At 35.8% G+C, this 16,578-nt stretch overlaps 1 protein-coding gene across 1 annotated transcript in view; it reads right to left on the bottom strand.

The window, feature by feature from the left end:
• TTLL7 (tubulin tyrosine ligase like 7) overlaps positions 1 to 16,578 on the bottom strand; it is a 69,663-nt gene that overhangs the window by 37,994 nt on the left and 15,091 nt on the right. The window contains exons 3-10 of the mRNA XM_034064091.1: positions 12,271 to 12,447; positions 12,012 to 12,140; positions 11,151 to 11,272; positions 10,394 to 10,461; positions 5,159 to 5,317; positions 3,462 to 3,678; positions 1,026 to 1,190; positions 73 to 231 (exon numbers count right to left, since the gene is read on the bottom strand). Of these exons, the coding sequence (XP_033919982.1) occupies positions 73 to 231; positions 1,026 to 1,190; positions 3,462 to 3,678; positions 5,159 to 5,317; positions 10,394 to 10,461; positions 11,151 to 11,272; positions 12,012 to 12,140; positions 12,271 to 12,295 (1,044 nt within the window). The 5' untranslated portion in view covers positions 12,296 to 12,447. The remainder of the gene's footprint in view (positions 1 to 72; positions 232 to 1,025; positions 1,191 to 3,461; positions 3,679 to 5,158; positions 5,318 to 10,393; positions 10,462 to 11,150; positions 11,273 to 12,011; positions 12,141 to 12,270; positions 12,448 to 16,578) is intronic.

Here is a 16,578-nt window from a genome sequence, read left to right on the forward strand (position 1 = left end):
CATGGATGCAGTTGGGGGTTTCATTAACTTTACTCTTAAAAATTTACTTTACATTTGTTTAAAGAGGTTTACCTCTAGGAGCCATGGCTTTAGTTTTCTGTCCAGCAGAATATCAAATCCCAGGACTTCAAAGCAGACGCTGTCACTTCCTGGTGCTTGCCCTGGCCTGCACATGCGATAAGCATGAAGAACATGTGGCTCTGCAACTATGAGAGTCTTCACTACTAACTCCTGTAGGGATTTTTTTCAGAAAAATTCATCAGGAGAGAAAAGACACCAGTATATATTGAATTGAAGTGTTTCATACTTTAAAATTTCATTAAAATATCTACTAAAAAAATACTTAAAATACCAAATAAATGGTTTATAATAAACTATTCCTCTGGAGTACCAGATACATTTTTTATTTAGCCCTAGAGTATCTTGTTATAGTTTTAATAGTACATACATACTTTTAGATATGTAATAACTTAAATTCTAAAAGCATATTGGGAACAAAGTATAGTATAGTATAGTATACCCAATCTTTACCCATTTCATTTTGCAATATAATTTTCAATAAATATTCTCAGAATCATACATACAGATAGTGCCTAGACTCTAACAATCTCAGACCTGTTACTCATCTAAGGACACCTGTAAACATAACCACTGACTTCAGTGGTGCAGGTTCAAGTCCACAGATCAATGCAACGCTGACTACAGTTCTGTAAATATTCACACATAAAATTCACTTCATACTTTAGAGAAGCTTCCAAGAATTTAAATGGGATCATTCTTTTGATTTATATTACTTATGTGAATAATTGTTTGAAAGTGATTTTGTCCCTCAGAAAAAGTTCAACACTGAATTTATAATCACTCTCTGAATTTAGTCTTTTAAAAAAAGATAATCATCATTTAAGCATTACAATTCTTTTGTGGTATGCATTGCTGAGAATTTGGAGTAACTTTCAAAAATCATTCTGGATTCCAGAAGCAATTCATTTTCTAAGAATACACACAATAAAGAAAAGGCATATTACTGAAATATCATCCCAGAACTTGGAGACATCAAGATTATTTGTTTGTAGAAACTCAGTAAACCATTTTATGGAGCGTTTGCTTCCTTTGTCTTCTGTTTCATCCCGTTCAAAGTGTTCATTATGTTTATTGACAGAGTAGTTAGTCAGATGCATATACAATTGACTCTGAAAAAAGGAGAAAAGACATTTAAAAAAAAAAAACCTCAAACCCCAAACACTTAAACACAACTTTAGAATGGTCAATTTTCAAAATAATGAAAAGAAAAATACATTAAAGCAATAATGACATAGTTCATATTTGCAAATACACTATGTGCAGAATTAGTGTTTCTGATTCTTTGAGAATTCACCCACTGAATATTCTAGCCTTATAACAAAATCTGTTCTCATATTTAAGCCAGTTGTAGTCAACTGATCTAGTCAACATCTAGTCAACATCTGGTTAGGTATATATAATATATCTGCTATTTTTACAGGTCTGTATGTAAACAACTACCCCAAAAAAAGAGATTATCATAACTTACAGAATTATTACATTCCCCAAGAAGCAAACAATAAAGATGGTATTTTTAAGTACTACTTTAAAAGTGCTAAAAGCAGCCTGGCATCTGTTTCATAGACAATCCCACATTTCACTTTTCATTGTAGCTTATTTATGAGAAACGTTCTCATGATAGTGGTACTTTAAAAAATCTTTTACATATAAATTCATCTGCCATGTTGATATCTGCCAAAATTGCTCATTTTTGAGTGGCTGATGGCCATACATCAGAGGGAGGTAAATTTCAAAATATACATTACATAAGTGAGTGCTATAGTTCCTGTATGAAGCAAAATGTCACCAACAACAGATTCATGCTATCAGTTGCATGGAAAAACAATAACTACCTTTCCACAGCAAATTTATGAATAATGATGTATATATATATTTATATGCTTACATTATCCTACAATACAGATTACTGTACAGATCAATTCAGCCTTCCACTCACACTACCGTGATGACTGTCCTCATCACAGTGAGTTCTCTGTCACCTGTCATCCCTTACTTGAGTGTAGTTGATATTCTAAGCTGACCATAAGACTTCTGTTCAAATTCTTTTTTGATAAGACAGCTAACAGATAACACAAGCCTTCTGCTGTCACTGCACTTACTCATGTTTAAAACACCTTAATGACATTAACAAAACCAATCAATTTAATTGCAGTTTAATAAACAATATATTGTATTAGCACTATAAGTAATTAATTTCTCCCATGGCTTCCAATTACTGCTTTGAGAAACATTCTGAAAACTACTCGTTTTGAGTTGTTATAACTGTCTTTTTTCCATGAAATTCAAATCATTTCAGACAAAACAATTACTTTTCAGACTACAAAACATGAAAGTGTTTTGTTCAACATCTGAACTAATCTTTAATCTGAAGTTATCTGGTACAATGTCACTGTGGAACAAATGTCATCCGAAGAACAATGTCATTAGTGATGAAGCCAGGTTATTCCATACAATAGACAAATTGCACCATGAACAGTTGTGAGAACACAGAAATAACTGCCTGTTCTGTTCATCTGCTCAGAGCAGATTTCAGTGCTGCTAATGCTGAGATCAGTAATAATAATATTAAAAGCAAATTTTTCCAAATATAATATTGGAACCCTTCCAAATAGACCACTTGTACCAGGATCCAAATTATACCTGCATTCTTCAGAGGTGCTCTAAGAGACAGTCACAATGCTAAGTGACAAGCAGGGAGAAGGCTCTCATGTTGTCTACTGCATAATTACACTGAAGCAGCTCTAAAGTATATGGCATTGAAAAAGAATGATACAGTAGCACCAAGTACAGAGCGAGGTATAAAACCCAAATCTACCGATGCCCCCCAGTGCTTCAGGTTTCTTTCTTTCTTAAGAGACACCTGAGTGTCTGGCTGTACCAGAAGAGAGGAGTTACACCTCTCAGCAGGAGGGGAGATGCTATACATTGAAGAAGAGGATTAAAGTGTTAAAAAACTTTAGCATGTCCCTTACCATTTCTTTCTGCAAGTTTACAGGCAACCTAAAGTTGTTGAGCACATACTCCTTTCCCTGCTGAAGTGGTCACTGACAGTACCAAAAATATATTCCCTCACATTCAGGGATTGCAGTGACTACTTTCATGCAGTGGTCTTTTGTATCACTGTTCCTCAGCTTATTGCATATGTTCCTAACACAATGGCTAAAATATTGCAGGATCCTCAGCAGAAGCTCCAGACTTCAGGAATGTTAAACAATGATCTAACAGGAGATAAACCTTATCCCCATACCCCACCATGAACTGAGTCTCATATAAATATAAACACAATGTACCCATTATTTTATTTTACCTCCTCCAAACACTACACAGGTAAAGAAACTTCTACATGCACAAGTAATGAATTGGAATGAACTCCAACTTACCAAATTTGAGTCACTGGGGGGATGATACTTTTCTGTGCCCATTCTCACTAGTCCATCATGATATAAAAATACTTTTAATGGATCACAGGAGGTGACAAGAATATACACACGTAAATCAAACTTGTAGCCTTCCATAAGAAATGGCTTGTCAAGATATTCCTGAACAATCAAGTGATCCTGAGCTTGTAGCTTTTCTGCATTTCTTATTAAAGAGATCCTGGTAAAAACAAAAGCTATTTTAAAAATATGAAACTTTAACATTAGTCTTCAAAACAGATTCTCATGGGCACCCACCCAGGTAGTCAGACTAAAGTCTACCTGCAAAAAGACATAGAGGCTTGTAGGGTAGAGAAAAAGTTCTTCCTTTACCTGGTTTTTGGTTTCCTGTCTTTCATTGTCTTCACTGGATGAAAAAAGGCAATGAGCCATTTCAACATTAATTTCTGCTTTCTTTGATTCAACAATTTGTAATAATAGGTTCCCTTTGCACTTACAAATTGTTTGGCAGAATGACCAGTGTCCAACTTCTGCAATTATTCCCCATGCAGCTCTAAAAATAGGCTGCTAGTCTTTGTCACAGATTCTGCCTGAGGTACAGGTTGCAAAGAACTTTCAGTGCTAGCCTGACCTAGTGATGATGTTTGCAAAGCAGGATACCAAATACGAGTGTGGATGGCATAGATTAAGCTCAATATTTCTGTATTCCAGTATCCTCACATCAGAATGAAAAATTGTTTATATACACACTATAAACTGGTAGTCCCTAACTACACAGACTTTTAATGAACTGAAATAGCTAATATTTTTCAGGCACAAATATTAACCCCAAATTCCCATAGCTTTGTTGCCTTAATCTTATCCTCTATTATTTATGATACATTTCAGTGTTCTGATGCTGAATATTCCTAATATACTGAAGCATTTTCCAGGCATTTCTCTGAATTATGTTGCTACCTATCCCTTCAGCTTATCTTTACCCTTATCAAGAGGATTGAAAAATCAGGAAATGGAAAAGCTTGGGGGGCTTTACTTTTACAGTAATTCTGATATATGTAAGAGCTTTAACATATAATTAATATAAATTTGTATAAATAAAATTATATTAAAAGCCATAAAAGCTCAAATTGCAATATCTAAACCCAGGAATAGAGTTGAAAATGAATTTGTAATATTTATCTCATTTTTTTTAATGTGCAGCCCTGTCACAGACAAAACTGTCTCAACTCAACTCCAGGTCGCAGCCTCTTCAGGGGTATCCCTCCTCTGGCACTGGCATCACCACCTTCCATGAGTGCACCTCCAGCCACATTCCCAAAAGCATCTCCTCTGTTTCACCTACAGCTATGGCTGCCACTCTTAAATATGTTTGTGCTGCCATTTATGCCAAATACAATCTCACCCTGTAAGTTTAAGCACAACAGATAAATCTGCAATAAAAAAATACTGCTTTTAAGAATTATCTGAGCTTCATAAAAAAAATGCATTCTCTAATTATGCTATATTCCAAACAGCATTAAAACCACTTTGACTTAGATTTATATTTTAGCTGTTTCTGTTTGTTAAGCCTATGTCCAATACATGAGCTCTCATAAAACTTGAAATAAAATCTTCTTACTGATACACAGCTTCTGTTAATGTAAACGGCATTGGATTCCACCTTTAATGGGTAAGAAGATTGAAGTTAGCAGGCAACTTACCCATGCCCCATTGCACCATTAGCTGGTTTGACTATGAAAGTTTTCTGTCTACGTTTCTTCTTCAGTTCTTTTACGTAGTTCTGAAACTGTGTGTATTCTGCAGGGAAGATCCATGTTCGAGGAATAAAACTATACTCCTGAGGCTGACTCTTGATCATTCTGCAAAAAAAAGTCATCGAGTTAAAATCTTTCAACAACTTTGATGTTTCAATCCTCAGGATTAAAAAGCATTTAGAATAATTTGACAAGGAAACTTTGTTAGGAAAGTACTGTAATACTAAAGCAAACTTCTGCACCTGTTTAAGAATAGTTAGAGCTCTATAGCATATTCATATGCATACCAAAAAAAAGCAGACTATCTTGTGCTTTTTGGCTTATTATCATATCTAACTTGCTTATCATGTTGCTGGCATCTATCTCAGTTCTTGGCATCTATCTCACTCCTGCTGTAGTTTCTGTTCAGTTACTCAGATGATGCTAGTCCTATTCTTAAAAGTATCAAACTTACAATAGACCATGTGATTATAGACCTTTCCCTACCTAACAGATTACCGGATTCCTCTCCCCCCCCCCCCCCCCCACCTTTTATTTCCCTTGAAGGGACAGGGATATTTGGCAAGCATTTTAATTTTCATATTTTATGTTTATGTGTTTGGGGATGTATAAGGATCAACACGCTAAAAAGAGCACCTGGGATACTTGACATTTCTTAATGGGTGCAAAAAATATTAATAACAAGGACCAAATTTAAAATTAAAATAGAAGCAATTTAGGAAGATTTTGTTTCTTTCTAGTCTTTAGAAGGAATTTGAAAAGCAAGGAATTGTAGTAAATACACTTTGACACAGGCCAAACAACTGCTCATATACCTCTACTATAGGGCAGAATGCAAAAGCTTGAATGTTTGTTTGGTATTAGCATATTAATATTCCCTCAGTACCTTATTTAGTCAAAGCAAAGAAATGCAAAGCAAGGCACGGGGTTGGGGGGAGGGAAGAAGAGCTAAGATAAGAATAAGGTTAAAACATCACATGAAACAATTTCTGAAACTGAATCTGATTAAAGGGGGCAGCAAGGTCCTGATCTCCCTGCTTTAACAGTTGTGGTAGCTGAGGTAGAGAGCACATCTCATTTTATGGCTATGTTGTCTGTGCAGGAAAGACAGCGGAAGAGGAAAAATGGTAAAAAACTCAGCAGAAGTTTCCACCACGCAAAGCTGTGTATCTGGCAGATAGGAAACATATGATCTTGAAGGTCTTTTCAAACTATGATTCCATGGATATATCCACACCAGACTGGCAGTATGTGCTAGATACATATGCACTAGCTTTAAATAAAGTAGCTTTAACACTGGTTAACAGCCAAGTTATAGGAGCAATGTGGACTTGGTCATGCTATGCAGACAGTTTGCAGCAGAATAAGTTTAGTTTCTGCTGAGCTAAATACTGGTGCAGCTAGCTTGTTTTAGGTACTTGGATTACATGAAACTTCATGCATAACCTCACATGGAATTAGTTCATGTAACTCAAAACTACTTTGTAACATAGGGTGGACACATCTGAAAATACAAATATCCACAGACCAACAGAAAGTGACTGGATATTCTAAAATAAATTAACTGAGATAGGAAGTTCCTCAACTTTGACATTTTTTTTTCTTTTAATGGCATTATGATGAATTTTAATACTTTTTAATTAATTACAGTATCAGAATAAGTTACATTTAAAAGAGACAGTATCACTTCAATTTTTTGTTTCTACTTTGAGCCCACATAATATTCTTGATGCAGCATAAGTCACTTTTTCTTTAAGTGGCTCAAATACTAATGGAAAAACCAGAGATGCCAACCACATCTGCAAGGCCAGGACTGTAGCCAAGCCTTACTGGTATAATAGTTACACTGTCACCAAATTGTTTAGCCAACTACACAACAAACACTCTGCAGAAACCACAATTGCTATGGTAGTCTTGAAGTACTGCAGGAGGTTCAGTGCTTCTGCAGCTTCATTGTAACTTATTTTTACAAATCTGGTTTGATGAAAGGCACCAAGTATTCAGAGATAGTTTTAAAAAACAGAAATAGTTAATTCATGACTCATGCATATTTTTAAACTACTCTCCATCTTCTGTATATTTACAAATATTATTACCTTGCTAACTGAATCGTTTATCTAGTCAGAAATTATCCTATTTAGGCAAAAATAAACTGTGTCAGTTTCCATTCCTCTTCAACTTATCATATGCATCCTGAAGAGTTACACTTGTCATTTAACTTATTTGCAGGTTTCAATATAGATACTCCCTATTCAATCAATATACCTTCAAGGTATCCTAGAAACATTCTTTTGTGACTGCAAGTACATGAATTCTATAAGCCTTCTTCTATCTAAACCATGACAGATACATACTAGATAAACTACAGCGTTAAGACTTAACCATTGTTTATAAGTTCTGGTGCGCACTAAAACTTTCCACAAAAGAATTCAGCTCTGTTCTTTCCCTGCTTGGCCCTATTCAGAAATGGCTTAGTAACATCATCAAGTAGCTTGTGGAATCAAGACCTATTCCACTACAATAGCCCTATTTTCCAGTACATCTGCTATCCACTACTGTGGGTAACCACTTTTTCACTCTGTTGCTCTATCCTTTAGCCTTTGCAGTCCTTACTAGGAGGTATGAGAATTAAACAACAAATGATTGTTCTTCTGAGTGCTATTTTAGCTCACAGATATGATCAGACTGTGCTCTTGTTTCTCAGAATGCTTTCTGTGCAAAAGAATCAAAGTTGTTGAACAAAACGTAGGTTATAAAAGACATGATTTCTCAGTCTAATAGTACTGGTTCTGCTGCCTAGACTGACTTTTGAAGTCCAAAAGCAGGTTAGTAGGTAGGTATGGATGAGAGCAATTCTTCGTTCACGATCAGTTCACAAATCTTTTAAACATAAACAACAAAGGTGCTGCAAAAAAGACCATCTCATACATGGGTCTATTCTCTTTCCCCTTCATCCTGTACACCATCTCCCCCACTTACTGTGTTATTCTGTAACCAAACTTATTCACATGAGAAGATCTTATCTAAGTGACCATTTACAGAAAGTAAGAGACCATCTACAGAAATTAAGATCTAGTTGGCCCTACAATGGCACCTCTGTTCTGATTATTCCCCTTGAAAATGATGCTCATGCCCCTTTTGTTCTCAATTACATTCCTGCTTCTACCTTTTCCATTACTCTTTGTCGCTACACTTTCTGTGCTGGGTCACCTTTTTTCACATTACACTATATATTACATTGCTTTCTTCTACCCTTGTGCATGTGAAAACCCTATTGTTCTGTGATCCAGAGCGCCTGGATATTGGCTGTAAGAGGAATTCCTGCAATTCCTCCTGAATAGCATTTGCCTCTCAAGAGTCCAGTAGATTTGTTCTTTCACTCCATTCCCAATAGCTTGCACAAAATGAATGATAAGATCAGTGTAACAACAGAAGTAGAACAAAAAGGAGTCTACTCTCCACCAATTCACACCAGTTGTTTCATGAACTCTCAATGGCACAAAACCCAGAGCTATCCAGCAGCAGCAACAGAAAACACTGCATGCAGCAGAAAAGTAAGGAAACAGAATTAGTGTTTCTGCACAATCTTGTTCAAATGAATTTTAAGACAGAACAGCGGCTGTGTGGAACAAAATCCTCCACTCTACAGACAAGAGCCTGCTTCACCATGTATCCCAAATGACTTGTGATTTCACAAGCAGTCAAGGCATATGATTTTGATTTTTATAAATTATGAATACTAAGCATTAAATTGTGAGGCTAGAACTACAAAAACTAGACTGATTAAAACCCTGCTATATCTACTGATACTATGTGAAGTCACAACATAGATGTCTGACCAGTCATTGTATCAGAGAAATTATTCCCATTTTATCTATAATATGTGCAATCTCCACATGAACACCCTTTAAACTGGGGGTACCACTATTATCTACTGATATTAAGAGAAGTCACAATATAGACATTTTTGACCCAGAGTTATCGTGTCAGAGAAATTATTCCCATTTTATCTATATGTGCGATTTTGACATGACTAGCCTTTAAACCATGTTTAAAACTCAGAATACAGTAGGATGAAAGAGGTATAAGCAGACAGTATTTGAAAATAATGTGTGCATGGTAACAAGAGCCTTTTGTCCATTTTGCATATTTTTTTTTAAATCACAGAACCGCAACAATACAGAGGGATGCCACTGCCCACCAAACTGACCAATGCTCCATTGTTTCCAAGACCCCTCCAAATCACTGTTTGCCTCTATGTTTTTACCTCTGTGTTTTTATTTTAAGTCTGGAAGAGGGTGTGAAAAGTGCTTGTGTAGTGTGTATTGACACAAGGGAGTTCTGGCCCACATGTAGGACATGTAGACACCACAGCAATGCACATAATATTTGCCTCATAATAGTTGCATATATTATACATGTGTCATAGTCACAAAACAGAAAAGGAGGGAGGAGAGGGTAGAGATATGACATTAGTTACATTAAAATATGAAAATAAATTCTGTTCTGGTAACAGGAAATGGAGTGTAGGTAATGTCTGGAGCCAAACAATTAACTCTATTAATAATTCCTCTTTAAACTAATTTAGATTACAAGAACCAAATATTCACACACACTTTTCTCTAACTTTTCCTTATTACCAGGCCATTGAATCATTATTTAGTATTGTTTTCTTACAGGTCTTACTCACAGATTCTCAGCTACCAGTTATTCCACTAGAATGAGGAGAAGTTATAATCAGATAAATGAAGCTCTCTGACTTATTCCTTATATAAACAGTAATATGCTTCAGGGTTGGGTATTTGTAATATATTAATTAATAGTAATTAATTATTTTAATAAAATAATACCCATCCACATACTAGTTATTTTTTCTGTTCTACCATTGCAGAATATACGCCCAGGTGTATTATGTATAAAATGTATTGTCCAATAACTTAAGGCTCTCCTACATTCTGTAATGTGTAGACAGAGAACTGAACCCACATAATTTTCCACTGAAGTCAACTGGAGAGATACAGTAGCTCACTCCAATCCTATAGATCCAGGACCAAAGCCAAAGTTATCAAGGAACTTGGAAAGTTGTTGTCAGTCCTCTCATAGCCTCTTAGTAAAAATAAACAAACCTTAACTGTACTGCATTACTATGGCTGAAAAACTTAATATTAAAAGAAAGATTACTTAGTCATGTTTCTTGCCAGAAAATCCTTTCTGCAGATCTCTCCCATTCCTGGAAAATGGTTTATTCTCTGAGGAAGGAGAAGAAAAGAAAGTTTGTTGGCACTTTTTAGTTTTTCTGCCATACCTAATACAATCATTTAAAACACTCAACTGCACACTCAAGCAAACATAGTGTTCCACATAAACTGTTTACAATAATATCGTACATTTTGCTACATATTCTTAGCAATAGAAAAGATGCTGTAAGTCATGTTCTCTTCCACCAACACAAGTGCACGTTGATTTAATTTCAGACATGAAAGGAGACTATCATACCCTTACTCACAAAGCTACCTAAAAGAAAGAATGCTCTCACAAAGTAATGGTAAATAAAGGAATTATTTATTCACAGAAACAGTGGAGAGAGCTCTGCTTGTTAACATACTGCTTAAAAGTTTATGAGCAACTTATAAATGATGTTTTGCATCTTCTTTTAAACTCTGATCATTCACAACACCCAACTGGAAGACAAAAGCACGAAAGAACAACCTCAAATATTTAAACACCAGATTCCAAGTGGTATGAACAGATAACTCTGGAAAAGAAAATAGGATTTTAAAATACGTGATGGTATAGCCTTACTGCTGGGTGGTATTTTGTGGCATGGTGTTTTTTTCCTGTCCATACAAATGTAACTGACCAAAAGTGACAGATATCTGAATGTTTCAGAATGAAGTGGTTTCATGAAACATGTCAGAAATCCTAACTACCACTCTACCTGATAGTTCTGAAGCTCAGCAATCTTTTCCTGTTGCACAGCAGAATCACTCCATATAAGATTAGCTGTTTCATCTTCATCACGTGTTTTCACAAATCCCATTTCTCGTATTACTACACGTACTATGGAGAAATCATATTTAGGAAATATTTTGAATCTCTAAAATAGATGGGTTTTCAAAATTAAAAAAAATTAAGATTTTAAACACTTCCAGTATTCAACCCTTTGTCTGAGAGCCATGTTAGCATGCGAACTATTATTTATCTCACAGTACTGCCACCACTCTACTGCAAACCTGTCATGACAACATTATACAGCACATTGTACTGTGGCTGGAATCAGAGCACAGCCACTGATGAGAACTCTAAAGAGCTTCACTGCATTCCCCAGTCATCTAGTGAAAGTCCATTTGCCTGGCTTTTTGAGTTAATCTTGGTTATCACATGTTAATTTTAAAACAGTGATGACTGTAAGTGTCACTGCAGATAGTGGACAAGAATGCCTCTTCAGTGAAGGCACAAAAGTAAATACATACATTATTTTAACATAAAAACCAAACAAACGAGAAAAAAAACCTTCCAAACTCATACCTAATCCATAATTAGAAGGTTTTCTACAGCCTTCTTGATTACTTAAGTTTTTGCATTTCAAAGTCCTTCCCTGAGTAAAAAACGGGGAGCAATAGCTGCAGTGTTCAAAGCTATCAATTCAACGTTACAAAAAAGAGCAAAGGTTTCTTAGAAAAGAAAATCTTTTGGAAATGTCTCACTGTCAGCTTGATGCAAAGTCCATTAATCCACCCCCATTAGCTAATCAATGGTTATTACTGTTCGGAGGAAAACAAAACACATAGCTTCCTACCAATTTCATATTTTGTGCCAGCAACATTGGCAGTGATGACTCCATTCTTCTTCTTTCTGACTTTTCTTTTAATTGTGCTTTGATAGGGTAGTCCCGAAGTCAAAGCCAGAGGAGCAGTTCTATGGTTATCTGAAAAATAATGCTGTAACTGTTAACATCTTTGTATCTCAACTAAAAATACATTCAATTTGTTACAACTTAGAGGCACAAGCATACTGAATAATTAACAAATAATATTAAAAATCCAGGACTAGCATACCTCTCTCATTAGGCAAGGATGGCATTATAACCTAGAGTAGTGTAGAAGTAGAACCCAAAACTCTGTCTCAACTTCTCAGAAAATGATGAAGCTAAAAAAGCTGAATTATATAAAGCTCCGGTCATACCATTTCAGTCTCCAGTAGTAGCAAATATTAGTTCTGGAATGCATAGATATCTGTGTGGGAAAAAAAAAAAAAATTTAGAAACTTTGTTATAGAGAAATCCTAAAAAAAATATAAACAGCTGGAAAGTAACTATGGAAATGCTTTTAATAACAAGTCACAAGGAATGTTTCTTTTAAAAGACTGATCAAGTTCCACTCATATAAAACCTTTTTCACTACAGTTCAATTGGGCTTTTTCTAAGAAAAATGGTTTTGTAGTATTAATTTTTAAATGATATTACATTACCTTATTTTCTTATTTTCCTTTGTGTATGGGAGATTTTGGGCATGAAAATAGGTAACACTGAATTCCATCAATACTGCAAACTTTTATCTTTATAAAGCTCATTGGATTTATGGCAATTTTAAATTATATTTTAATTAAAAATTTAAAATCAGACACACTGTACTGTGTGTTTTCAGGTACCAAATAGCAAATAGCTGAATTCAACTTAATAATCTTGTTCCACTTTTTCATTTTTCAACATTTTTAAAGCAGTTAGCCAATAATCACATGGTAGCACATGGCTGCAGTTTCATGACCACTCCATGACACAACAGATATAATTTCAAAGTCACCCTGAGTTGGCAAGTATCTAAACTGCCAGTTTCTTAAATGAGTAATAGCATAAAATGCTATTTTTTTGTGTCTACACTGATGCAAAATCCCATTTCTTTTTCTTTATGAATACACTACTACATGTGAAAATCCCACATTAAAAAGTTACTTAGGTCCAGCTTAAGCATATAAGAACAACGGGCTAAAATATCAGAGGGAAAAAAAAAGTCAGGAACTAAATGCTTCTAAACACAGGGCTACATGACTTCAGGCATGCTGCACTGTTATAACAAAGTCTGCGAGGAAACAAATGTCTTTGGCAGGCTGCCTCTAACAAATCAACAAGTTTTTGAAACATATACAATATAAGTTATTGATTTTTAAATGCTTTCATTTCTTTTCCGCAATTATATGTGTGGCTAAAGTTCCTTATGCTAGCTTTAGATTAGTTTACAGATTAGATCAGATCTGTTTGCAAAACTTATTTAAAATAGCTTTAGATAAAGCACAAGGAATTTTTTCTGCTATAAATAGCAGAAAATTACAGTAAAGTCAAAGTCACACATGACATGATGTGAACATACTTGGCAATAAAACTGGACAAGATGTGCATTAGCAAAATTACCAAAATTACTTATAAATCCTCATTTTTCATTTGGATGTTTGTGTGTGTGTACAGACATGTCAGGGAGAGACAGATACAATTCTGTTGTAGACAAGCCACCCTCTAAGTAAGAAAATACAAAAGCAGACACCTGCATTTGCAAGATCCTACCTCCTTTGAAGACAGAAGCTTACCTTTATCAGTCCATTAATACAAAAGGATAAAAAGAACAGGTATGGTTGTTTATGACGGTCCTTACTGTACAAGGGACCAAATTTGACTTTGTAATGAGACAACCATAAATATCCCTCATACCCATTTACTGGAGTGCCACAAATGAAAACTTAACGCTGTGTTCTTATCCAGCAGGTAAGAACAGGAGATGTTTTATACACAACGTTCCACACCATGGCGGTAACACCCAGCCATACCTACTTACAACACACTTTGCTGAACCAGAACTGGCTAAGAAAAATTGTCTCAGACTGAACTTAAACTGGCTGGTCATTTTTAAATTTTTAATGTTTCAGATGCCATCATCTGAGAAGGTGGCCTGAAGTCCCCTTGCACACTGGCCTACTAAAATTAAACACAGAGATGGGAAAGCAAAGCATTTATCCTCCTTAAAACCAATGTGAAGGAAAAGGCGTGCTGGGCACAGGGACTCACTGAATACTGCATGTTATCTGCTTCTCAAGCTAAGAATACCACCAGAGTACAAGACTTGTTTAGTTCCTGGGAATAATACTGAAGTACATCTGTTACCTAATTAAGGACTTCTATGGACATACAACGACTAGCAGTTGTTCCTCTCTTGCTTGTACTGGCTAAAAACTTTAAACAAATTTGGAAGAATATGAAGACAACTGGTATTTCCTTGAGAGAAATGCCATCCCTTTTTAATACAGCATTATTTACAAGCCATGATGTGGCAATAAAAAACAAGCAGCTCAGAGTTTTCATTCAGCTTATAATCACAGAAAAAAATACCTGCCCAAAGCTACCATAACGCATTCTGAAGGTGGACCAAAAAGCTCCAAACTGCACTACATTGTTGTATTACTGTTTTTCTTTACACAGAAACTCTTCTACTCTTTTGAGAAGAATACTCTTTAGGGTTTAAATAGAAAGCACCAATACTCAAGGTCCATGACTTTCAACTAGTCAACTTTTTAGCACAAATACATTAATTGACAGCAAAGATTTATGGTCACCTTTAAAGTATTATAAGGGCAATTAGTAATTTGGCCATATGAAAAACAAAGTAACTGGACTTTCATGAAAATCTCTGCAAACTGTTTATTGAAGTAACTCTTTTCTTGACAAGATTATGGATGACATGATTTTTATCATGCCAGCAGAAGCATGCACTCCTCTCATGATGTTAAAGCTTGTTTCAAAGACACATGCTGTAATAATTGTCAAATAAAAGTCTAATAGTCTAAACTGAAGTCTTCAAAGACAAAAGGGATTACAACTGTACTCTGTATTCATGCTTACTCCAGGATTTTAACTTCTCACAAGCACTTATACCAGTAAACTGTATTTTGCCTTAAGCTTGTATACAATAATTCAAAATTGCTTTACCAGTGCTTCACTTACGTCACCCACCTCCAACCAACCATTTCACTGAATACGAAAACACCAGCAGTTCTAAATTAGCAGTTTTCCAAAATATTTTACATAGGATGCAGTCCTTTCCTTTGTTCCTACTGGAAATATCTTCTTTCCAAAAGGCAAAGTAACTGCAATGAAAATGCAGTCACAGCTTTCCTTCCCACCATGTCAAGTGACAGACAAGAGGTACAGCATCTCCTCTGGGGAAACACATTACCCAGAGCTCTAGCTGTGAGTTGCAGGCTAAGCCATAGGAGCAGCAGACTTTCTCCTGCTTAGACCTCCATGCTCTTTATGTCCCCAGTGCAGTGCTATGAGAAGCTGCAATTGTGCAGCAAGAAAACCTAAGACCAGTCTACTGAGGAAGCTGAAATCCTCACAAGTAATTTGCAACTGTTCTTCAGACTACACTTTAGAGAAGCAGTTCTCTAACTGGGGGAATGGGTCACCTGGGATAGACAGGAATACATCTCCAAGAGCAATAAATTAATGGCTGTTGCTGAAGGGAGGAGGGAGCTGGAAGGAGAGGATTGCACACTGACAGAGTATTGACATACAGCTGCAATGCCATGGGGCACGACAGCCAGGAGCTCCCACACATCTTTCCTCTTTTTGACTTCTATATAGCAGAAATCATCCTAGAATTACTTCATTCTCTGACCCAGGTCCTCCCCAGGCACCTTTTTCTAGCTCACATCTTGCTTTGTTATCATTGCTGCTTTGTGGGCAGCCTCTGCCATCTCCTCAGAATTTTCAGTCACAGGGCAAAGCTTATTGCAGGACTCACCAGATCATACAATGATGGCTTTTACTTATAAAGTAAGCAAAACCTATAACCTGCATTCAGCTACAACAGTGTAGATGCATATCTTTCTAGTGACCCACCTGAAAGACCTGTCTCAAAAGGATGGCTTTTAAAAACATGGAAGAAAGTATTCTATTTCCAAATTGGGACTGACAGAACTTGCTTAACTGTGGCAAGTCAGCTATTGGGAATCTCTGAATTCACACTAACACAAAAAAAAAAAAGGATCACAGATTCTGCTGTATATACCATTTCCCTCCTGAAATCATGATAAATAGGAATTGGTGAAAGTTTGTTGCTCACCCACACTGACTCCAGGGTGGCTGAACAAAAAAATGGTTAAACTATAAATGGAGAAAGACTTGTCAAGGAGAAACAAATGCACTTTCATCAGGTTAGCACATTCTTATACAAACAAGCACTTTTATTCAAAGTGTTCTACAGGTGAAAAAAAAGATGAGATGTTATCTTTACTGTTGCCTGGCAAAGGTGTGAGAGAGCCAGCAAAAGAGATACACTGCACACAGTCCTGTCCTAAAAAAAGAACACAAAGAAGAA

This window comes from Melopsittacus undulatus, chromosome 6, assembly GCF_012275295.1.
Source record: "Melopsittacus undulatus isolate bMelUnd1 chromosome 6, bMelUnd1.mat.Z, whole genome shotgun sequence".
Classification (NCBI taxonomy): Eukaryota; Metazoa; Chordata; class Aves; order Psittaciformes; family Psittaculidae; genus Melopsittacus; species Melopsittacus undulatus.